Source organism: Emys orbicularis, chromosome 8 (genome assembly GCF_028017835.1).
Source record: "Emys orbicularis isolate rEmyOrb1 chromosome 8, rEmyOrb1.hap1, whole genome shotgun sequence".
Taxonomy (NCBI): Eukaryota; Metazoa; Chordata; order Testudines; family Emydidae; genus Emys; species Emys orbicularis.
Genome location: NC_088690.1, coordinates 46,419,362 through 46,444,306, shown reverse-complemented (window position 1 = coordinate 46,444,306; position 24,945 = coordinate 46,419,362). Strand labels below are relative to the sequence as shown.

The 24,945-nt window shown below is 41.4% G+C and overlaps 1 protein-coding gene across 1 annotated transcript in view; it reads right to left on the bottom strand.

Annotated features, from left to right (window-relative positions):
* ASPM (assembly factor for spindle microtubules) overlaps positions 1-21,307 on the bottom strand; it is a 41,183-nt gene extending 19,876 nt beyond the window's left edge. The window contains exons 1-17 of the mRNA XM_065409477.1: positions 21,008-21,307; positions 17,641-17,784; positions 15,689-17,036; positions 13,707-13,796; positions 12,106-12,252; positions 10,418-10,663; positions 10,166-10,233; positions 9,363-9,504; positions 9,147-9,277; positions 8,147-8,322; positions 7,903-8,048; positions 7,731-7,816; positions 6,155-6,370; positions 4,429-4,633; positions 4,166-4,311; positions 3,938-4,066; positions 596-790 (exon numbers count right to left, since the gene is read on the bottom strand). Coding sequence (XP_065265549.1) covers positions 596-790; positions 3,938-4,066; positions 4,166-4,311; positions 4,429-4,633; positions 6,155-6,370; positions 7,731-7,816; positions 7,903-8,048; positions 8,147-8,322; positions 9,147-9,277; positions 9,363-9,504; positions 10,166-10,233; positions 10,418-10,663; positions 12,106-12,252; positions 13,707-13,796; positions 15,689-17,036; positions 17,641-17,784; positions 21,008-21,307 — 3,915 coding nt within the window. The remainder of the gene's footprint in view (positions 1-595; positions 791-3,937; positions 4,067-4,165; positions 4,312-4,428; positions 4,634-6,154; positions 6,371-7,730; positions 7,817-7,902; positions 8,049-8,146; positions 8,323-9,146; positions 9,278-9,362; positions 9,505-10,165; positions 10,234-10,417; positions 10,664-12,105; positions 12,253-13,706; positions 13,797-15,688; positions 17,037-17,640; positions 17,785-21,007) is intronic.
* Between the last annotated feature and the right edge of the window lie 3,638 nt (positions 21,308-24,945).

Below are 24,945 nucleotides of genomic sequence, written 5' to 3'. Positions count from 1 at the left end.
TAACCTGTCTGGCCATTCTTTGACAGACCTGCGGGTGGCTATCTTAAAACAGAAAAACTTCAAAAACAGACTCCAACGAGAGACTGCTGAGCTGGAATTGATATGCAAACTAGACACAATCAACTCAGGGCTAAATAGGGATTGGGAATGGCTGAGCCATTACAAACATTGAATCTATCTCCCCTTGTAAGTATTTTCACACTTGCTTCTTATCAAACTGTCTGTACTGAGCCATCTTGATTATCACTTCAAAAGTTTTTTTCCCTCTTACTTAATTGGCCTCTCAGAGTTGGTAAGACAACTCCCACCTGTTCATGCTCTCTGTATGTGTGTGTATATATATATCTCCTCAATATATGGTTCACTCTATATGCATCCGAAGAAGTGGGTTGTAGCCCACGAAAGCTTATGCTCTAATAAATTTGTTAGTCTCTAAGGTGCCACAAGTACTCCTGTTATTTTTGCGGATACAGACTAACACGGCTGCTACTCTGAAACCTGACATTGGAATGTGCCTTTTCCTTCAACTTTAAGTAGAGAAGAAGCTTCTTTTAAAAAGCTTTATTGCTTTTTGCCCCCGTTAACTTAATCGTACCTGGATGACTGTAGCGGATTCACTTTTAGTTTCCTCCAGTTTTGCCATTTTTAATTTCAAAGTTTTCCTCTCAGCTAAATATCTTCTCCAGTGTTTCTGAATGAAAATTGCTGCATTAACTTTTTTCTGGATGCGCCGGTGAGACAGAAAATTTATTACAGTTGATTGAATAATCCGAGCAGCTTTGTCTTTTTCCTGCAAGGGAGTGAATTTCCATTGAAAGTTGTTTGTTTTTAGTTTAAAAACAAAAAACAACAGAGTAGGTACCCAAAGCTAAGCCTCCATCGTTTCTTGAAGGAAAATGAGGTCACAGCATTATCAGTTCCAAAAATTTACTGGAATACACATTTTACTAGATCTTAGTTTGAGTAACAATGTTTATTTCTCCCTCAAACACACATTTTCAAATAAGCTTCATGTGCTTTTTCAGCATCAAAACAGGATCCCTCTAATTGCAATACATAAATGCCAATTAGTAAAACTATGTTGATTATAGTTATTTTCAGAGATTTGTCAAAGGGAGACAGTTTCCCACTAATAACAAAAGTTAGTTAATATATATGTAGTATCATATTTCAACCCCCACCCCCACCCCTTTAGCTTAGGCGAGAAGATTTGTTATTTCTTCACTTCCTGTTACTGGAAGCAAACTTTCCTGAAATAGATCTTAGGGATTTCAGCTGGTAAGTCATTATAGATAGTACGTTATGTTCTTGCCTTCTCCCCTTGGACAATCTTTATTCACATCTTCAGCACTTTTAACTTTAGATATTAGCAGTAGTTCTAGCTTTTAACTTCTATATTAAGGAACTCTTTGACGAAGTTCCTCACCTTGTGCAGTAATGATGGTTCTTCGAGATGTGTGTCCATATATGGATGCTCCACTGTAGGTGTGCTTGTGTCCCTACACTGCTAATCAGAGAACTTTGGTAGCAGTGTCTGCTGGGACCACACATGTACTGTCTCTCCTCGTGCTGCACCACAAGACTTATCAGCACATGCAGGCTAACCTCCCTTATTTCCTTCTCTACCACAGAGTCATTAACAAGAACTCTGAAGTAGAGGGGAGGAGGGTGGGTGGCGTGTGGTTTATGCTGGGGCTGGGGACTAAATAGTCTCTTTTGTCCCAGTGTATAGATAACCAGTGACTGGAGGGTAGACCTGGAGTCCTTCAGAGTGCGAACGAAGGCGTCAGTCTTCCCAGCGAAGAGCTTCGTGCCCTCAAAAGGGAAGGTCCTCAACTGTGGACTACCCCTCATTTGGGAATCCTGACAAAATGAAGCTATGATGCTCATTGCATTACCACAGCTGTAGAGATGAACCTAGCTGCCATGTCGGCTGCGTCGAGGACAGATTGCAGCAATATCTTTGCCACTAATTGGCCCTCCTGGATAACGGCCTTAAAGGAATTGTGATGTGTCTGTCAACTTTTCAATAAAGTCATTCCGTTTCGAGTAATTTATGTAGTTGTATTTCGCCGTGAGGGCTTGGTAGTTGGCGATACAGAACTGCAAAGTGCCTGAGAAGAACACTTCTCTGCCGAAAGGATCAAGGCACTTCCAATCCCTATTATAGGGAGTAGTCCTTGATAGATGTTATTGGCTGCGGGAGTTGACGACATCCACCACAATGGAGTTGGGTGAGGAGTGGGAAACTAGGAATTCAGATTCCTGGGCTAAGACATACTATCTTTTATCCACTCGCTTGCAGGTTGACACTACTGATGCCAGGGCTTTCCACAAGATGTTTTCCAGGACTAAAATGGCCTCATTAATCAAGAAGGCGATTTTTGAGGACGAAGAGTGAAGGATGTCAAGAGCTGATGATGGGTGTCCTTGACTTCCTCCAATTGTACCTGGAGGGTGTTTGCAAGCTCCTGGAAAACATGAAAGTCATCTGCCAAAGATGGAGTGGGAGGCATGATGGCTTCGTCCAGAGACTAGAATATGCTCCTTGGTGTCACTTCCTCCTTGGTACCAGTTTCCTGTTCCTCGATCTCTAGAGGCAGTTAAGAACCCCTAGATGCTGCGGCCAAGGGGCTATTCCAGGAGGTTTCTTGGGTGAGGCTCAAGAGGCATGCTGTTGGTGCACCACGCAAGGGCAGCACAAGGAGAGACAGTGCATGAGTGGACCTAACAGACACTGCTATCAAAGTTCTCCAATCAGCAGTGTAGGGACACAAGCACACTTACAGTGGAGCACCCATAGGGACACTACACAAAGAAGAAAAATGTAATGCTATACACGTGGTAACGAAGCATGGTGAAATCCTGCAGCCTTGAATGTACCCCAGCTACCTTTCACTTTTAAGTACCTGAATTAAAGTTTGAAGTGGGCAACAAGTTGTTTGGCAATTTTTATAGTCTTGTATATTTCAAAATGAACATATAATTTAGCATAATTCCCTGTAGAAAGTCAGAAATGGAAGACCAAGATTGTTGAAAATTCCAATTGAAATGCTTTGGTCAAATTGTGTGTCAAATCCTATACATTGCACAGTGGCAAGAGATCTAGTTCAAATGTGGTATTCTTTTCATTTTATTTTAAATTGTAAAGAAGTGTGGAGTTCTTCATAAAGTTCAGTAAAGCCACTTCAGCCTTGACTTGGGAAAAGGACTGAAACACTCTTATTAACATTAAATGTAACCCTGGCAGAGCACTAGTCTTTACATTGACTACCTCTCATTCTGAAGAGAATGAAAAGATGCATTTTGCTCTAAAGCAAGATTGTGTCAACCATCTTAGTAACATATGAAGTCCTCAAAAAGTAGTTACAAATACTACTCTCTGAAGACTATCCATTTACAACTTTGTTGATTTTGTATCCCGCACTGTACCACAAACCAAGAGTGATTATTACAGTAAAAACTTTTTTATCCGGCATGTTGGGGAAATGGGGGGTGCTGGTAAGTGAAAAATGCCAGTTAACTAAACATTGGGTGCGGGAGAGGGTGCAGGGCGTGGGCTCTGGGGGGCGCTCACCTCAGGCAGCTCCCCGTAAGTGGCTACCTGTCCCTACTGCTCTTAGGCAGAGGCAGCTCTGCGTGCTGCCCCTGCCCTGTGCACTGCCTTCGCAGCTCCCATTGGCCTGGAACCATGGCCAATGGGATCTGTGGGGGGCAGTGCCTGCATGGCCATTCTTCAGCCTAGGAGCAGCAGGGACAGGTCGCCACTTCTGGGGAGTCACACGGAGCCAGGTAGGTAGCCTGCTGGCCCGGCGCCAACCGGACTTTCTATGACGATTGGAAATGCTGGTTTATAGAGCTTTCCGGCTGGTACAGGGCCAGATAACAGCTTTTACTGTACTACTTCACAAAAGAATGAAGTCCTTGATAAAGATACCTGATGGAGTTTTAGCTCTGCGTTCAGTCTGTATTTCCTCCAAACTGACTGAATTAGCCGAGCAGCTCGAGTCTCTTTTCGAAGATCTAGAAGCCGTGAACACAGAAACGACAGATAGGTAATAACAACCTAAAAGAAATATATATATAAAAAAAAAACCACGGTAAGTTAGGCCTGTTCAGGAGACGATGACAGTTTATATGACATATATATAAAAAACTCTCTCACCCTCTCATTAGGAATAGTATTTGACATATCTGAATGATGAATCATAGCTGGTATTCCACCCAGGTCAGAAACTGCAGTATTAATCAACTGGAAATTTCTCTTTTCATTGTCAAGAAGTTCCTTATAGAGGACTGAGGTAGTTATAGCTTTAACACAGAAGGAAAAATATAATCATGTTTGTTAGTCAGATTAAGGGGGTTTTTTTTGTTTTTTTTTAAAAACACTTAATCTGCTTCAAAACCTTATATTAAAGAATGACTCACTTTGGTCAAATGTTCCATCCAACATATTTAGAGATGTATCAGATTCAGAGGAAGAATTTAGTGCTACTGTACCAGTTTTTGTACATTCTACTGTTTGAGTGGTACACTGGGATACAGCTTCCAAAGGCACATAACATGGATGATAGTGGTGAATCAAATAGCACAATACTCGGCCATCTGAGAAAGATACTGTGAAGTTTTCCACCTGGTTAAAAAAAAATAGAATTCTCTTGAAATTTTTCACACTCATGAATTAGTACAAGTCTCATTTGTCATAATATATCTGTAATTGGACAGGAATGTGGCTATGCACATTTCTTTTAATATATACAAAGGAAAATTAAATATATGCAATTCAAGTTATCTGAAAGTAATGCTCATTAACTGAGTCCATGCTATGGCTCTCCATTCCTGAAAGTCAGAAATATAAAGGGATGTCTACCAAAGTAAAAGTGCATCTCATAGAACAATAGTTAAAGAAACCAGACATGGAGAATTCTATGGAAGGATCCTAGAAAGGACCTTCTATACTATAGCATAGTATGTTACTGATGTTTTTACCAGCGTCAAAAATGTGCTAAATATTTTCAGAATAAGATAGCACCTGTAGCCCATAAATCTTAAACATACTTAGCCAACTGACTACTATCTTGGAAAGCAAGAATACATAGAGAAGCAGTATTAGGAAAGCAAGACAAGCAGAATAGAGAAAGGAATACACAAAATGCTATGGAGTTGCTTGGGTGGTACAGTATCCATCATCTTAGTTCCTTGATTTTTATTTATGGGAGTTAAAGAATGGTCACAATCCCTCACACAAACCAAAGGCATTTAAATGAAGACTGTGAGACACAATATCAGGGATGACGTTCCACATACACAAGTATTAAAGAGAAGTAGGCATGGATGCACTTGAGACAGAAACAGAGAAAAATACACAAAGTGAAATTCATGAAGTTCAGAGAGGAAGGAGGCTTCATTGATTAGGACTCAGAAATGGCAATGCCTGGGAAATGAATTTGAAGCCTCCTAAGCTTAAAATAATTAAGTTAGATTTTGCTTTCCTAAAGTGTGCAGGTGTGTCAGCCATTCTGATGAGCAGTGAGTCTCCTTGAAGAGGGTTTCACTCCTTGCTCCCTGTCCATAAGAAACACCCTACCTCTTGTAAAAATGATATGACTGCTTGGGGAGGGACAAATACTCACATGACTCTCTTTAATATTAATCTTAGTGGCTGAAGGTTATGAAAAACTTACATAGTGGAGGAATTATTTTGGACCAAAAGGCTCATTAAGAACATGTGCTTTCCCACAGACTGGAATCAGTCACCAATGAGATCCTTCTAGGAAGTCTTTCAAAGAGTTTATTCTGCTTGCTCACTAATAGAGGGAGGATTTCCCTGGGCTGATATGTAGCCAAGCAGGTAGTATACACATTCACTGTGGGAATTCTCTATTAGGAGAATGTATTAAAAATGATAGAAATGCAACTGGGCCTATGAAAACACATCCTGGATATCTGACGTCCCACCACTGGGATAGTCCAAGTAAGACTGATAGAACTTCATCCATTACAATGCTTGTAACAGATCAGTATTAATCAATATATATTTGATAGAACAGATTTAGTGTTGAAAGACTTATATAAACAGTTCCCATTACAAGAAAATGTACTTGCAGATGTACAAAACCTGGAAATATATACACAAAACAACAGGACTACTTACCTTAGTATTGTAAAACCCACAAACAGCATTGACCCAATCCATCAGCAGCTTCACATTTTCGCTGTAACTTTCAGATGAGTAAGTACTGCTGGTTTTTCTCACTTTACTTTGATTAGAGCAGGACACTAGAGTAGCCATTTTTGTCTTAATATTGTGTGTATTCTTTAAAAAAGAAATTTCTTCTTCTAACTGCTCCACATTAAGGGAAACATCCACCTTTAATGGAAACAAACAAATCAATTTTTCTGATATGTAAAAAATGTTACAGTGATCTTATATACTTGATGTGGTTAAATGGAGAGGGGATAGTTTCGGAGAAAGCATCTTAAGTAAGTGCCAGGGATTGATTGCTCCCACTATTTAGTAATAGAACAGTTTCCATACTGGATCAAACCAGTTGTTATTTCAGTCCAGCAGCCTAGATGACAGTAGCCAGTACCAGATGCTTTTAAAATAAGCTTATAGGGAAATTTTCTTCCTACCTGGATCGATGGTTGGTTTATACCACGAAAACATGTATTTTTTCTTAATCCTAACTAATGCAATCGTGGAAGTGGTCATCTACATAACTAATTAAAGAGACTTTGGATCTCCTCCAACATCTTGTTGTTGACTGATGCAAATGAATAATTCATTTTCTCTGCAATATTCTTCAGCATTCAATTGCTCCTTTAGCTTCCTGATAATTCTGCAGCAGTATTCTCCTCAGGATTCTTGCATTAAGATATTATATATAATAAAAAAAGTCTCTGGCTACCTGCTTTTCAGACTTACATCTTATGTTTTACTTTCCATAATGTATACTCTTTCCTATTGGATTCACTTAAGCTGGATATACATTTTTGAAGAATATTTATTTGGCTCAAGTAACCTCTTAAACTTTGCCATTAAGCCCAACTCTTCTACTCTCTGCTTCCTTCTTCCATTTAAGGCTATACATAATCCTTGACTCAATTATAGGTACACTAATTAGCCTTCATACTAAGTCCAAAGGTGCTTATTTCTTCAGTTTTTCCCAGTTTGATCCCAGAAACATATGGTGGAATACGTTACGTGGAAGAGCCACAGCTCCAGAATTCACTTCCTATGATTGTTCACCAAAGGGAATGTTCAAGTGTTTGGAAGTGGTATTAAATACATCCATCTATTTGAGCTATTTTTAGTAGCTCTAAGAGAATTCCTCAGCAGGTGGCAAGAAGTTAATTTCTGTGGCCAAATTACCTGACCATTGTTATCACATACTTAACCTTTGTTATAGTATCTGGCACAAGTACAAAAGAAATTCTATGAACAAGTGTACAGAACCTAATTAAAAGGAGTTCTGAATTGTATTACATTTTAGAACCTAGCGCATCAATGTAGCTAATATTTATAAAGCACTTTGAACATACATTACACAATGAGGTCTAACCAGGAGAATCCACAAAAGATCATTCTCATGGGTCACCCAGCCAGGTCAATCCAGACTTGACGATTTCAAAGACTACAAATTCTTTGTTACAAGGCATGCATTATCTCCTCTCGTTTGTAACATTTCTTAAAATTCTTTACAACTACACACAACTTTATGCAATACCTGGAAAGCAAAGGCAATTTTCCACAGCAGTGCCAAAGTTCGCTCTCTGTGCCTGTCCACAATATCCCTAGACTCGATTGAAGCACCTATAAATCAAATACAGCAGTGATTAAAATATGTATTCCTGTTCTTCAAATGCATAGTTATTCTAGCACTACTTTTCAATTCTTACCACATTCATCTTTCAACTGAATTCCCCGCTCTTTAAGAACATGAAGGGCAACATCAACATTATGCATCTTCTGGAGACGACTTATTGCAGGAACTCTTAGCTTCTTTGAGAGACTCCAGTTTTTTGTGAGGAGTTCCATTGTTCTCCTAACAATAAAGAGATTTCATATTGAAGTGTCTTAGTTCAGCTTACAGAAGGATTAGACAAATATAGATAGTCACAAAACCATTCTGTATCAACTTACACAAGACGAATGCCACATTGCAAGTCTACAGCTAGATTTGTAACAGCAAAGTCAAATTCATCAAGTGGTGTCTGAACATGACTAACAGGTAATCCCAGGAAGCCAAGATGACGGGAAAGGTCACCTTCACCACTCAGGAAGTCTCGTGAAAATGCCAGTAGAACATCTTTACTATTCTAAGAGGAAATAAAATAAACTTAGACCAAGCGACCATTTTGATCCCTTCCCCCAAATGCCTTTAGCTTTGTTATTTGTCGTTTAGTACTATGCATAAGATACAAAAATTCAAGTACTTAAATATCTCTTCATGGCATTTAAATTGTGTCCACAATATTCTAACGCTGACACAGATAGCTAACTGGTTTCCTAATGACGGCTTTCATAACTTCCCTAGGTGTACAGAAAAAAAAAAAAAAAAAATAATCAAGCTGCTGTAACATTAATCATACCTGTTCTGCATCCTGAGAAGTTCGTGAACAATTTTTCTTTTTATTTATTCATGCATTTAACTCATTAAACAGTGTTGTAGTTTAAGTAATAGACACTTTTATACCATGACTTGAACTAAAAACCATTTTTACTCTAGTCAGTTAAACATAAATGAGGCTATTTACTAAGCAAACGTCTAGCATGACAGATAGGGACATACAGCCTAGCTTTCTAGAACAAAGTATTGTAGGACAGCCCTCAGATAAACTTTCAAAATGCAAGAGGATTTAACTTCAGATGACAAATGCTGTGGCAGAGCAGTATTTAGTCTTAGAAAGAGAAGGAAAGCACCTCTAGAATGCAAGGATCTTGAGCTCTCCCTATAAATTATATGCACTTCAGAAGTCCTGATGGTAAGTCTTACACAGCTAGTGACCTCCTGGAAGATTTGCTGAGTATGAATAGTACTAAAGTCTTAACATTAAAAAAGCAACTTTATATTATATGCATACAAAGTCATATGTTCAAACATCAAACAACATTGTTAAAAGAAATGGCTACCATACTTTACCTTGAACTCTGCATCCTTGCAGAAGAGGCAAGGATCGTGGTCAATGATTCTAGACTGTTTGGCATGATCAAGAAAGCAAACTAACAGCAGCAATTTTTTCAGTGTAAATTTAGACAAAGCTTCTTCATGACCTAAAAATATTAAGTTCATAAAGATGTTATTTATGAATGCAAAGTTAAATGCTAAAAATAGTCTATTTTAAAAAGTAGTAGTTACCATCCCGATAAAGGTGAGGTACAGTGGGGTGTCTGTATTCAGCTGCTATATCAGGGTTCCAAAGTAGGCGACTGAGAATAAACATTGCCAAACCCATAATATCACTATTACTCTCCAAAGCAATCAGTTCTCCATAAATAGTCTAATGAGAAAAAACAAAAAATAAAGGAAACTCTTTAAAATTAAAAAAATGCTCACAATTGTATTATTTCTCTTTCTTTAGAGTTTCAGTAGGATATATTCAAAATAAATAGCAGTACACTATTTAAGAGTTTCTCACTAGCCAAAATAATTAGTAACCTAGCCCATTTTTTTGAAAACAGATTAATCTGCAAAACAGTAAACAAAGTTTCAGTCCTAGTTTTATTCCAGAAGGTATCCCAAATGCAATGCCCATCTAAAAAGTTAAAATTAGTATCAATGTGATCTACTGGCTCTTCGGTGTCTGGAAAGTGTTCTCTGCTTCCATCAGGAGCTCCCTAACCAGTCCCAACATAGCTGGCTGCAGTATAGTGGGAGCGCACTAGGCGTCAATTTCCTACCAACTACTGAAGGGTAAAGTTACTTGAGCAACAGCAAAGGAGCATCAGCCCAGTTCCAGGGTATTCCTCACAGAAAGGCATTTTTAAATTGCCCGATGAAATATTCTCTTTTGTAACAAGACAACCATGAATTAAAAGGAAATGTGAAATTGTTCTGTTCTGATAATAAACCAGAGCTGCCTGCCAGCTACAGTTGAACTTGAGATCCACTCTTGGCACAGGCTTTACAAGAATAGAGTATCCATAAGAAGCATTGCTTACTTCCAGACCTATGCGTAGCCACAAAGGGTTGTAAGATAAAAGCCAGTTGAGGACTTTCTGTCTTTCTCCTGAAATGAATGCAAAGTATGATGAAATGTTAAATTCAGCAAACACTTTTAAACCATATTTCATTGTTACAAAGCCACCTGGTTAAAAAGATTTTCTACTCTACTTGCTACACTTATAATAAATACACTTTCAATTCTATTTTACCAAAAATACTAAATATCAACAACATTTGTACATTCTTACCAATATCTTTCCAGAGATGCCTATCTTTCCGAACTAGCAAACGTCTAGTTTCAATCTCAAACTCCAGTCTCTTAATAGCTTTAACCATTGTTTCAGAGGTAAACAAACGGCATGCTGCACGTCGTAGTTTATTCAACCTGCATCGAGCAGTATAAGCTCTCAGGGACATTTCTTCTTTTGTTGGTGCTCTAGGAACACTGGCTTTATGATGATTTTCTGCTCCCAAGATAAGTGCAGCTGCATTTACTAATTGAAAAGAGAATAAAAAAGAAAAATAGGTCTATCTATATCTATATATATGACAAAGGTAAATTAGCATCCGTCATAACTATAAAAGGGAAGGGTAACCGCCCTCCTGTGTACAATACTATAAAATCCCTCCTGGCCAGAGACTCCAAAATCCTTTTACCTGTAAAGGGTTAAGAAGCTCAGGTAACCTGGCTGACACCTGACCTAAAGGACCAATAAGGGGACAAGATACTTTCAAATCTTGGGGGGAGGGGGGGGGGGGAAGGCTTTTGTTTGTGCTCTTTGTTTTGGGGATTATTCGCTCTTGGGACTAAGAGGGACCAGACATCAGTCCATGCTCTCCAAATCTTCTGAACAAGTCTCTCATATTTCAAACTTGTAAGTAACAGCCAGGCAAGGCGTGTTAGGTTTATCTTTATTTTCTCAACTTGTAAATGTACCTTTTGCTAGAGGGTTTCCCTCTGTTTAAGTAACTTTGAACTTAAGGCTAGAGGGGGTTTCTCTGGGCTCTTTGAATCTGATTACCCTGTAAAGTTATTTTCCAGCCTGATTTTACAGAGATGATTTTTACCTTTCTTTCTTTAATTAAAGGTCTTCTTTTTAAGAACCTGATTGATTTTTCCTTGTTTTAAGATCCAAGGGGATTGGATCTGGACTCACCAGGAATTGGTGGGTGAAGAAGTCTCTCAAGGCTACCCAGGGAAGGGAGTTAGCACTTGGGAGTGGTGGCAGCAAAACCAGATCTAAGCTGGTAATTCAGTTTAGAGGTTCTCATGCAGGTCCCCCACAGCTGTACCCTAGAGTTCAGAGTGGGGAAGGAACCTTGACAGCATCTGTTTTATAAGAGTTCACTATTTTTGCTAATCATTTTACTTCTATTTAAATGCACACTAATACACAGATGACATATCTAATATAATAGAACTCTGCATGAGAAAAATCAAACTTCTCAAGACCATACACTTTCAGTTAAAGAACATGGGGAAAAAAGAGAAATATATAAAACTTCAAAACAGCATTCAGAATTCAGTGCAACCTCTACTGAAACAGATAACTGTAGAGCTAACATTTGGGTATCAAAGTAGCTCTGAAAATAGGGATGCAAATTGAATTTCCTTTCATTCCAATCTCAGGACAGAAGTTCATGATGGGGGGGGGGGGGGGCGGAAGCAGGGGGAATAAAATAAAAATAAATAAATAAATAAATAAAAGTCAACCACCTCTTGATATAAAAATTACCCTTATTGAAAAGTTACTTAAACATACACAGAGATAAATTAATGAAAGCTTAATTGATACTAGCTTTTAGCTCGTGGTTTCATTCATCACATATGAGTTTAATTAAAAAAAACTCCTGGAGCAAGTTTTGCTTTATATATTGACATTAAAGTGTTCCCATGATTTAGCAGAAGTGCACTATTTCAAGTTACCTACTTTACCTTGTGAACTCTCTGTTTTTACAGTAAAGTCATCAGGTGTAAGTATGAAATTCAGCCACCAGGTAAAGCCTCGCTGCTGCTTTTCCTTCCAGCGCTCATCATAGAACATGTTTTTAGCAGCAAAAGGCATTGGATGCCTAGGAATGACTTAAAGGGGGGAGGGGGGGGGAGAAAAGATTATTTAAATAAATAACTTTAATTTGAACTTTGTCTATGTTTTTTCCTAAAAATATGCAGTTCTTCACTTTAACTTGAGTGACTTGCACAAAAATGGAATTATGAGGAAAGTATTTAGACACCACATGCCACTTTTATTGTACTTGCTGTCGTCTTCAACTAATAAGTTCTTCAAGACAAGGACAGTTATTGGTATGACAGCTCATGCTATTATCTAGTGCTTTATCAATATTAGCGGTAATGTTAAGTAGCCTGGTGCTTTTAAGTATACTGAAAAACCTTTGAAGCATGATTTATTGTCACATTTGATTCCACATATCTGCTTCATGAGTGTATTCAGAATCACATCTGTCTACCATAAAACAAATTATTAGCAGAGGTGAAAAAAGAAATCTGGAAATAAGGGGCTACATTGTCAAGGGGACTTAGGCTAGGTCTACACTGGCAATCGAGCGACAAAACTTTTGTCGTTCAGAGGTGTTATCCCCCACCCCCACCCCGAGACACAAAAGTTTGGCCGCGGCAAGCATCAGTGTGAACAGCGCGCTGTCGGCAGGAGCGCTCTCCTGTCGACAACGTGAACTCCACTCGTTGGGGGTGGAAGTAAAACAGCAACTACACTGCCCGACTTTCAGCGATACAGCCGTGTCGCTAAAAGCTACGTAGTGTAGACAAAGCCTTAGGCACCATTCACACAGCCCCACCCCCTTTATCTCCACTGTGGAGCAAGGACTTGAACCCACGTCTCCCATATCAGGTATGTGCCCCAACTACTGAGTTAGGGAGTATTCTGGGTTAAGGATTATTCTCAATCTCTTCTGCTGAAGCTGTTCCACTTTGCATTACTAATTAAATATTAATTGGGCCAGAAAGTGAGAATGACTCTCTAGCCTGGTGGTTAGAACACTCCATTGGGATGTGGGAGAGTCAAATTCCAGTCCCTGCTCTAATTAATATTTTATACAACATGAAACAGCCTCAATTCAAAAGATTGAGAAAGACCCACCTAAAAATTCCCCATAGCCAGGACACTGTCCTGGTATATGGGAGACCTACTCTAGAATGTGGACTTGAACCTGAGTCTCCCGCATCCCAGGACAGTGTCCTAACCACTAAGCTAAAAGCTATAAGGAAGGCATCACCACACTACCACCTCCTCCCCACCATTTTGTGGCTCCACCCCCAAAAAACTGTTTCAATATTATCAAAACAAACTGTTTCATTTTCAGCTTACCAAAACATTTTGATTTTTTGGTTCAGTCATAACTATCTGGCAAAATCTACATGAATTCGCAAGCAGTTTTGGGTCAACAAGAACAACACTTTTCTCAAAAACTATTAGCCAAAAAATTTGCCCAGTTCAATTATGACATTCAATTCAAGAAAAATTCTGGACTTCATAGATACTGAAAACCTCTGTTTACCTGTTTTTAATGGTTTTATGAAGGTCAGCTGAGACTGTGCCACACCATCAATGGGTTTAGTAGTTTTGTTGATAGTTTTAGACAAAGAACCTAAAAATGTTAACAAAATATGAGATGTCGGGGGGGGGGGGAATAAAAATAAAAAAAGGTGAGACTACCACCACCAACAAGCAAGCAAGGTGTAGTTAAGGATTATAGCCTTGACTCCATTCTTTACCAACCCTGTCAATTATGGGTAGGGGTATAACATGTGTCGGAGAAAAGATCATCACTATAGAAAATTCCTTAACTCTAGCTGGTATAGGTTGAACAGAGGTTTTATTTTTAATCTTTAAATTAGCATCCTTCAGTGTTTCAGGAAAAGTAAAAAACAATATTTCAATGTCTTCTGTGATGGAGAAACATTAATTCTCTAGATGCTATGTAAGCATATTATACATAAGTCTTCTGGCTAATGAATGCTAGAAGAATGCAGATAAATTGCTTTGCTTGGTAGCTGTAAAAAGAGTGAAAGAAAAAATTGAAGTGTAAGCTGACAATTAGAAAACACTACTGCATTCCATGCTTCCTCACCACACTGAGAAAAAAGTATTACCTGTAATTGTTCTCAGAAGATACGCATCCTAATGGACTACCACTTTAAAGGCTATTACCAGCACAAGGTATTCATTTCCGAAGTTCAAAATTCCAAGCCACTGGCATCTATCTGGATGGTCTAGTGGGTAGGAACCTAGCCCAGGCCATGGGAGACCTGGGTGTCCTGAGGTTCACGGGACCTCCTGGGTTCAACTCCCTATTGTGACACAGACTATCTATGTGACCTTGGGCAAGTCGTTTGGTCTCTGGATCAGTTACCCATTATAAAATGGGATTTTACCTTGTGTTCATCACTGAAGGAGGTAAGATATGAATTCATTCTGAACTCCTGTGCTGTTCCAGAGCCAAGCACCATTCAGCATTTATATGCTCAGAAGAACAATGCTAGGTTTCAAATAAGTTAAATTGGGTGTAAGTGTTTCAAAGTTACATTTCACCATTGAAATGTAGCTATATTTAGGGCTGGGGCAAACTGTGTACTGTTCTCTCTTCACGCTGCCTCTGTGTTGTTATATCTGTATAACCCTATGAAGACAATGGTGAACATATTTTGAAGACAAAGATTACAGATATAATAGAGCAGATTTTCACCTGCAAGAACCTTTACAGGCAGTTATACAAGGGCAGGAAAACCCCATCCTAACTTTAAGAAATGGCATCACAAGGGTCACTTTTCAGAGCAGATGTATATTTTAAGAAAATTATAAAGTGTTAGCACACCAGAGAGAATTATACTAATGTGAGACTGCTAAATGAGCCAATCGTAAGAAATAGAGTGAGCAGAGAACCATGTGTAGAAATTTATGGCACCAGAAATGCATTCACACCTGTGAGCCATTGTGAATAGTCTTTTAGAGAATACCAGGTAAGACATTTAAGCAAACTTTTTGAAATGCATTAATACTAAGTATTTGCATTTTTGACAGCATGTCACATTCCATGCTAGATTTTCCACAGCCCCACCAAAGCTTATCTAGCACTTCCTCTCCTCATCTTAAAATCCCCTTCATCTACCACCTCTACCCAAATGTCTTGCCTGAAATAAACTGCTCAGAACCAATGCTTTGCTCCACAAAGCCACAGGAGACAAATCTGGTACTTTCCCAGCAATATTGCTAAATATGGCAAGTCTTCTAGCACACTACAAGACTATTTAGCAGATACCAGTTAAGTGGCTTCTGCTAAATGAATGCAGATAGTGTATTCTATAGCCAAGCTGTATTGCTACCAGACAACTTGAGAAGTTGCTACAGTATCGTAATACTTGCTGCAGAAAGAGGTACTGAAATGCTGAGTTCTAGGGATCCCCTTATAACATTTTAGCAAAATATGGAGACACTTAAGTTACTTTCTTTCACTAAAGAACACAAATGAAAAATGCTCACCGGTTTTCTTTCTGTGGTTTAGTTTCTCTCTGCTTATGTGCTTAGAGACCGATGGTCTTACAGTAGTTTTTATTTTACTGTCAACACAAGATGTAAAGATTCTTTTGGTTTCTGTTTCTTCAACATATTCTGTAGCTGTAGCCTTAATATCTTCCAAGTATACTTCATTTTTCCTCTTACGACTACGTAAAGTAGATCCAATGGAAGATGAATGTATTTCATCTTTGGTTTCACCTGAGATGGGATCTATAACTGGAAGGTTCTGGAGTATTTCTAACTTTGAATGTCTAGGAACCATACTTACACCTTCCCTTATCATATTAAGAGATCTTCTAGATTTTGGCTTAGTTGTCTCCATTCCTTTTCTTTCAGCAGCAGACGACTTATTTTTGATGACAGTAGCAGAAAGCACAGGACGTTTTTTTGGTTGTTCTCTTTGGGAGCAACTGCGAATCTGAAGATCCTCATCAGAAAGAGGAAAATTGAGATGATTTTGTTCAGGTTTGGTACAATGAAGTAACTGAGATTTCACTATAGGCGTCTCATCAAGGACGTCATTTGGAAACTTATGTTCTACAGATACACTTATGAACTGCATTTTTTCATTTTCTTTCCATTTTGAAGATGACGACTTCTTTGTGATACAAGTCTCCACACTGGAGGATAAAGAGGACGGTGAAACAGATACGTGGACTTGAGACACTGATTCTATAGCTAAGTTGTCTTTTACAAACTGATCGGGTGACAATATGGGAGCAACTTGCTCTGCTACAACTTCTACATTAAGTTGATAACTGTCATTTATAAAAGAATCTGGACTTAAAATTCTCCTTTGAGTCAAAGAGGAATGCAAGGCTGCCGTCCATTCCGGAGCACAAACAGGTGAATGTGTATTTGATCTGTGTGCTTGTACTAATCCAGAAGGAGAACTGTGTATACTTGAGGATTTTATTTCCTCATTAGGATTATGAAGTTTCTTGATGTTACATGTGTGTATTTCTTGCAATAATTCATCATTTACCACTGTACCAAGAACTGAGTATGTAGTAGATCTTCTCATTGAAAGAGGTGTGCAAATGGTATCATGATGTTCTTGCAATACAGGACTGATAGGAGATATAGGCAGTTTGTTTTCTAAAGTGATAAGCGAGTTTTTTGGGGGGGACATGCTACCTCGTATCACATCCAAATTTTCACAGGACTGGAGTGGGCTTCTAACTGTATCTGTTTTTTTGGAAACACGAAAAGTTTTGTTAACATTTTTAACATTTGAATGTTTTTTCTTAGCTCTTGTAGAAACTGATCCTTCTGAAGTATTTTTCTTTTTAATAGCATCCCAAAGACTCTTCTGAAAAACCACAAAAAAAAAAAAATTAGAGGGTTTGCAAGGTAGTTTTTTTTTTTTTTTTTTTTTTTAAATATAATGCACTTATATATTCATCCACACAGATAATGAATTGATAGCTAACAGATACAAAAACTAAGTTTTTAATTTTGGGTTGTTTTTTAAGTTATTTTGAATAGATACACACTAAAAAAGTAATATGTAGCCACATGCTCTATGCACTTACCATAAACTTTAAAATGCCCACATCAAAAACAACACACCAACATAGCTGAAGCACAGCAATACAATGCAATATAATCCATAATCAAACCAACCAGGAAAATAAGCTAAAGCCATTTTTCTACTCCAATAATTCACCCTTAAGATGTTCTACCACTTTCAAATGGGAAAAGAACAATTTTGCAGTATTCACCGGATTTGGGCTATTTCAGGATCAAGGATAGCAAATTCCAAGTTATTGGGGGATCCCACTGAGGATACCCATTCAACAATTCATCTGTGTCTACACTAGTAGAAACAATTGCTACACTGCAAAATTTTGACTCACAAGCAAGCAACAAATAAGACAAACATAATTAGTGTTAATTAAAAATACATTTCTTACCTTTTTCTTCAGAGGCTGCTCAGCAACACCCAACAACACAGCCTGATGTTTTACAATGCCATTAACAATAAAAGTTACCAGTTCTCGGACTTTTCCTTCTTCTAATGGCATCCATGTGATAGAAATAAAGATTCTTTCTCCAGACTATGAGAGAACGAAGCGTTAAAACAAAAACATTGTAAGGACATGAAAATATTTTTAAGAGAATTGATCATTTAAAAAAGAAGCAGTGAACAAAAGTGTTAGTGTCTGTGAATGCTTTTAAGTAAAGTGCTATATAAATGCTAATTAGCATGGCTTACATTTTCAGCCACTGAGTGCATAAATATGGGTTGGTGTCTCTAAATTGTTGACTTAAAAATGTTGACTTATTAGATGAATTTACAGTTATGATGGAGGACAGGTGAGAAAGTACAAATACACAATAGTGAGGTCAGGAGATAGAATGGATATAAGAAGAAAGGGATGTGATTTTCATAGAATATCAGGGTTGGAAGGGACCTCAGGAGGTCATCTAGTCCAACCCCCTGCTCAAAGCAGGACCAATCCCCAGACAGGAAAACCTGCTGTCACGTTATTGACTCGAACTGGGACCATATAGATCATTGTTGCAATCAAGGTCCTGTAGTGGCACCAAATCTTGTATAAAGGGGGTCAAATAAGGTATCTAAGACAAGGTTATGGTTTGCTGGTTATGATTATGCTGTCTATATGTGTGTATTATTTTTGTAGTTGAAGTTATGAATATTGGCTCTATACTGTCTGTATTTCAAACTTATGCTATGCTTCTGGGTGACATCCCAGACAAGTTGGTGTCAGCTCTGCCTAGCCTGCTTGATGGCCCATTAAGGACCATCAGCTATATAACTGACCCATTGAGAGAAGGCAGATACACCTTGTAACTCAGCAAAGTATGCAGGAACTTGCCCATGTGACTCCAGACTTCATTTTGCTGTAATTTTCCACAGTAAGAACCAAGAGGTGTTCCTACACATGGAAAAGACTAAAAAAGGCTAATGCCTCATCTCCACCTTGTCTTCAATCCTGCTTCTTACCTCTGGAGGGACTTTGCTACAAACTGAAGCTCTAAACAAAGGACTGATGACCCATCCCAGCTCTGGATGTACTCCAGAGACTTGATTTGAACCTGCAGTTTATTCTATCACTGCTACAAGCCTGAACCAAGAACTTTGCCATTACTGTATGTAATTGATGCCATTTAACCAATTCTTGCTCTCATGTATATCTTTTTCCTTTTATGAATAAACCTTTAGTTGTTAGATTCTAACGGATTGGCAACAGCGTGATTTGTGGGTAAGGTCTGATTTGTATATTGACCTGGGTCTGGGGCTTGGTCCTTTGGGATCGAGAGAAACTTTTTTCCTTTTACTGGGGTATTGGTTTTCATAACCATTTGTCCCCATAACAAGTGGCACTGGTGGTGATACTGGGAAACTGGAGTGTCTAAGGGAATTGCTTGTGTGACTTGTGGTTAGCCAGTGGGGTAAAACCAAAGTCCTCTCTGTCTGGCTGGTTTGGTTTGCCTTAGAGGTGGAAAAACCCCAGCCTTGGGCTGTAACTGCCCTGCTTTAAGCAATTTGTCCTGAATTGGCACTCTCAGTTGGGTCCCGCCAGAACCAGCATCATTACATCTGCTAAAATTTCATTACATTATTAGCTGTTAAAAAGATCAGTACTTCATTCATATTTTGTAGTACATATATTTTAATACTTGTGAAAAGGGCTATATGAGAGCACTGTAAGCAAGAAGGTGAATTATAGACATACAGGAGTAATATTGTTAAATATCCTAACTATCAGAATGTAAGCAAAATTTTAAATAAGCATGTTTAGTTTTTCTAAGTAATTTTGTTCTCATTTAGCTCAAGTACCCAACTTCTAAGTTTTGTGTTGATTAGAGCAGATAGACCAATAAGGTCATTGAAAAATAATGAAGACAGTGTCCTTCTCACATGCCAGTAGCTCAACTTTGGGATGGTGCATGGGATTAGAATTAATTTGTTGAACAGCTTGAACTCAGGGAAGATTCTTGCCAAACACTAGGTGAGCTACCCTACTGTATGTTTTGCTGCTCTGCTGACACACCAGTAGGGTGAAAAATGCCAGTTTCTAGCATTACAATTCAATATAGCAGCAAAACAGGCAGATGATGATGATGATGGAGAGAAACAAGACAGCAGTGGAAAACCAAAGACTGACATTATGTAATGCCTGAAAATCTCATTATACTTTGCTGGTCCTTGTAGCAAAAACAAAACAAAACATCTTTTTATGCTAAAGAGGTTCCATACACAATTAACTCATTTAACACATTTACTTGCACTACTGGTAGTAAATTGTGGCAGCTGTCACTTCCTCAGGAGATTCTGCTTCTTATGCTGTCAGGAGAAGGCACTTGTCAAAATTTGCTACCTGCTGTTACAAAGATGTACTGTATACTCCTAGGAGAATGCTGCACCAAAAAAATTTAAAAATCCACACACCATATTTTAAAATTCTGCCTATTATATTTGTCAAAATAACCACACCAGTTTCAATTATTTTTGGTCATTTATTTCAAAATACCTGTCAGAAAAGTACGTCTGTAACAATACAGACAACAAAAAAGATTCAGGAAATGTTTTTTGACAAATAGATTCCTTACTAGTCATATCAGATAACGTGACATCTGTGGTTCTTCCCATTGGGAGCTTGTGTCTAGCAGTGAGCAAAACAGCCTTATAATTAAATTGTATGATGTTTTATCTTAAGAGTAGGAACAGCAAAGAACACATACAAGAGATTGAGAAAGACCCACCTCAAAATGCCCCATAGCCAGGACGCTATCCTGGTATACGGGAGACCTACTCTAGAATGTTTTATCTTAAGAGTAGGAACAGCAAAGCATAAGAAGTTTTTCAACCACACAAAAGGCGACACATGTCTATCTTACCTAAAGCCTGATCAATCTGAAGCAGACATAGGCTAAGCTTCCTCGAGACACACCAACCCCCTGCAGGGTTGATTCGTCAGTTTCTCCCCCTTAACTATCTGCCCTCTTCTAGAGTGTCTTTAAACCATCCTGAAGCTTTTGAGGGCCTGAGCCAGGGCATGGAAATGAACGCATTGCTCCTGAGCATATTGTCCTCCCCCTTGCCTGGTAAAGCTGATAGCGGATTAACTCAGTCAAGGTTCATAAATTATTACAGGCAGCTCCAACCCCGTCACGCCGGCTCAGGGCATGTAACCGCCCCGCCTCAACGAGCCCCTCCAGCCACGGGGGCTGCCAGGGGCGCCGCGCAGAGGTGTGGCTGGTGAGGGGACGCGAAGCCACAGCAGCTCGGGCTCTCCCCGAGCCCGGCCCTACCTGGATGAGGAAGCGCCGACACTCCAGGCTGAAGCCTGTGGAGGGAGCCGGGAAGCGGTCGATAACCACATCAGCCTCCTCCGGGTTGGGGTTATCTACGGCCAGGAGCCGGGTGCAGGAGGCGCCGGGCCGGAGGCTGCCGAAGCTGAGGAAGGGCGGCCGGGAGAAGTGGGTGAGAGTCAGCACGGCGGGGTCCTCCTCCTCCCTGCCAGCCCAGCGCCGCCTCCGCCGCCCCGGGCTCTCGGCCGGGCTCAGTCCGCAGGCAGCGGCGGCTTCCCTGCGCAACAGCTCTGCAGCCATCGTCGGCTTGTTGCTGCCGAGACTCGGCGCTGCCCGGTCCCCGCGCAGCACGGACGAACCACCCGAGCCAGACACATAAACAGGCAGCACGGTACTAACCGCCCCCGGCCAACCATTCAAACCCAGCGCCACCGCCAATCCCCAAGCGCCCCCACGGCCCGCCAATCCCCACACAGCCCTGTCCCAACCCGCCCACCAACCAGCGGCGCAGCGTCTCTTCCAGGCCACCAATCGACATAGAGGGCCCACCCTGTAGCCTCTCCGCCAATCACAACCCGGCGTTTTATTTAAACATCAGCTCGGAGATGGTTGGCTGGAGGTAAGCTCCCCAGAGCAGTCTCTGCCGGCGGGCGAGCCCCTCGCTCACGGGCGGGACTTGGGAGGGTAGTTCGGCCGCCGCTCCTAGCACAGGGCGGAAGGGAAAGAGGATTCCCTGGGGAGAATTCCCTGCGCGTCATATTTGGGGGCAGTTAGCGTCACACCCCTCCCCCATTCCTGACTGCCTAACAAGCTGCTATTGCCACCACCCAACTGGCTGACAACCAGCCTGAGCCCACTCCCGTGTGCATAGGTGCTGACTTTTGGGTTTGCGGGTGCGTGCCCTCCCAAGGCACCACTCCCTCTCCACCCCTTCCCCCGCCTGCCCACTGCTTGCTCCTCTCTGCCCCCTCCTCCGAGCACCTCTGCGAGTTTTGGAGGGAGGCTAGTCACATTAGAAAGACAAGGTGAGTGAGGTCATGTCTTTTATTGGACCAGCTTCTGTTGGTGAGAGAGACACGCTTCAGAGCTTTCAGAGAACTCTTCTTCAGTAAGAAGAACTCTGTGAAAGCTCCAAAGCTTGTCTCTCTCTCTCACCAACAAAAGTTGCTCCAATAAAAGATATTACCTCACTCACCTTGTCTCTCTAATTTCCTGGGAACAACAGGGCTATACCAACAAAAAATGCAGGATTCACATGAAAAGCACAGAGTGAGCATCACACCAGGGCACTATTTTCAGGATTCATCTTAGCATAATGTCATCATTACACCAAGGAAGTAGCACTACCAGCACAATGAGATAAATATACCCACGCATGCATGCCAAAAATTCACAGTACAAGCACACTGGGATCCACACAGCAGGATAGTAGTGTCAGTTTAGCTCTCAGTTTAGTGGGGATACACTCAGGGACCGAGTCCAAGGGTTCAGCTAAACAAGGGCACCTGCAAATAGCTGTATTAACAGCAGGATCTACACTGGCACAATAGGAGGAGTTCCATGTCAGGGCAAGGCAATATGGGATGCAGGCACCAGGTCTTTAGTACCAGAACTTGTACTCCCAGGAGAGTGGGATGGAATTATAGAAGTTACAGGGTCAAAAGCCCTCTGTGATCATCCTGGCTCAGTCCATTTCCCTGCCAATGCAGGGCTGATCCTTACTGCATGTTTTGTCCAGTCTCCTTTTAAAAGTCTCAAGCCTTGGAGTTTCTAGCTGACACTTTATACCAGGAGTTCTCAAACTGGGGGTCGGGACCCCACAAGGGGTGTCACAGAGTGTGGGGGAGATAAGGCCCTGCACCCCCTGCTTCCTGCGATTCACCATGACTCACAGCCAGCCAGTAAAACAGAAGGTTTATTTAGACGACTGGAACACAGTCCAAGACAGGTCTTGCAGGTACAGACAACAGGACCCCCTTAGTTAGGTCCATCTTGGGGGCCGCAGGGACACCACAGCCTCATTGGGACGCCCGAGCCCCATCTGGGCTCCCCTCCATTTCCCCAGCCAGTTCCAAACTTACTTCCCCTCCAGCCCTTCCTCCTCTGCTTTGTTCCTTTCCCGGGCTAGGAGGTCACCTAATTCCTTTGGTCTCCAACACCTTTAGCTATCCCTTTGCAGGGGGGAAGGGCCCCGGCCATTAGTTGCCAGGAGACAGAGTGCTGGCCGTTTATGCACACTGGCCCTTTGCTCTGCAACAGTCTCACCCCCTAGAGACTTAAGAAATGCATAGGGGAAACTGAGGCACCCACACAGTATTCAGAGGAAACATTAAGAACAGTCCCAGTTCGTCACAGAGCGTCACAAGGTTATTACATGGGGGGGTTGCGAGCTGTCAACCTCCACCCCAAACCCCACTTTGCCTCCAGCATTTATAATGGTGTTAAATATATAAAAAGTGTTTTTAATTTATAAGGGGGGGGGTCGCACTCAGAGTCTTGCTATGTGAAAGAGGGCACCAGTAAAAAAGTTTGAGAGCCACTGCTCTATACCTCAGGGGAGTGATGTGCTGTGCTCTGTAAGCCCCATATTCATCATTTGTATATATTCTTTATATTTCATATAAAGCATGCCATGTAACGTATTATGGGAAAGGTTATGATTTGCTGAAACCCACTGTTCTCTCGAAATATGTATATCATTAAAGTATATGAAATTGTGTTGTATGGTATTAAAGAAATATGCTGCAAATTTGGGAGTAGCCCAGAAGGCAACTCCCCAGAAACAACAAGGCACTTGACCAAATGGCTGGGTGGATGTTACACAACCATCACCAGCCATTGTGCAGCAAATGAATGACAATTAGCAATTCAATGACCATCACCAGAGAATTACTCAACCCTGGGACTCAGCAATGCCTCCCTCCACCCAACATGATGCTTGGACTTGTTTTCCAGAGCACATGGACTAAACAGGAGATAGTTCCAGCCCAGGTTGTACCCCAGGGGTCACACACTAGCCCTTCGCTTGAGAGACTATTCCATCCAAACCCCAAGGCAGAGATTGCACTGCTTGGAAGGTTTCCCCTGATAGCTGGAGTTTTCCTCTCTCCCCACCGCCACCCTATCCCTTCCCCCTTCCCCACTGCCTCTTCCCTTCCACCCCCCCCCCCCCCATCCCCATAAGAGGCAGTCACCCAGATGCCAGGGAGGGGGACCAAGCGCACTGCATGGACATGGCTACTGTCTCCGAGAGGCAGGCGTCTCTGCCTGGGCAGGGAGGGCAAGCAGGGAGGCACCTCACCCCGCAGCAGCCCAGGAGACATCCCCCACCATGCCTGTCCCAGTCCAGCTGCCCAGCGGGGGCTGATACTCTCAGTCTCTCTGTGCTGCAGGGGTCCCCAGGATGTTTTTGGAGACACCTCTGACTGAGCCCCCTGCCAGATGCAGAGAGCTGGGCTGCAGCCAGTGCCCCCCACCCCCATGCAGACGGCCACCCCTCCAGCAGTCAGGTGCCGGCTCTCAGCACCGCCACCTGGGGCTGGGAAGAGGTTTCAGTCCCCACCCCACCCCAGCCACTCTCACCCCAAGACCCCCTTTGAAATACACTTACCTGCTACTGCCTTTAGTTGGCTGAGAGGTTGAAGCAAAGCTGGGAGCTGCTCAGCTGCAGAGCCACAGAAAGCAGCCTGCTGCCCACAAGAAGCAGGTAGGAGAAGGAGGGGGGCGGCACCGGTGGGGGTGGGGGTCACTCAGCCCCCGCCCCAGGAAGAGAGTCCTCCGTCGCTGATTGGCTGGTCAGCAAAAAGCAGCTAAACAGCACTGTTGGAAAGAGCTGTTTTGGCCAGGCTCATCAGCGCAGCAGCTCAGAGCCAGAAACAGCTGATCGGCAGCGGCTCCCAGCTCTGCAAAAAACTGCTGATCGGCCCCCGACAGCCCCA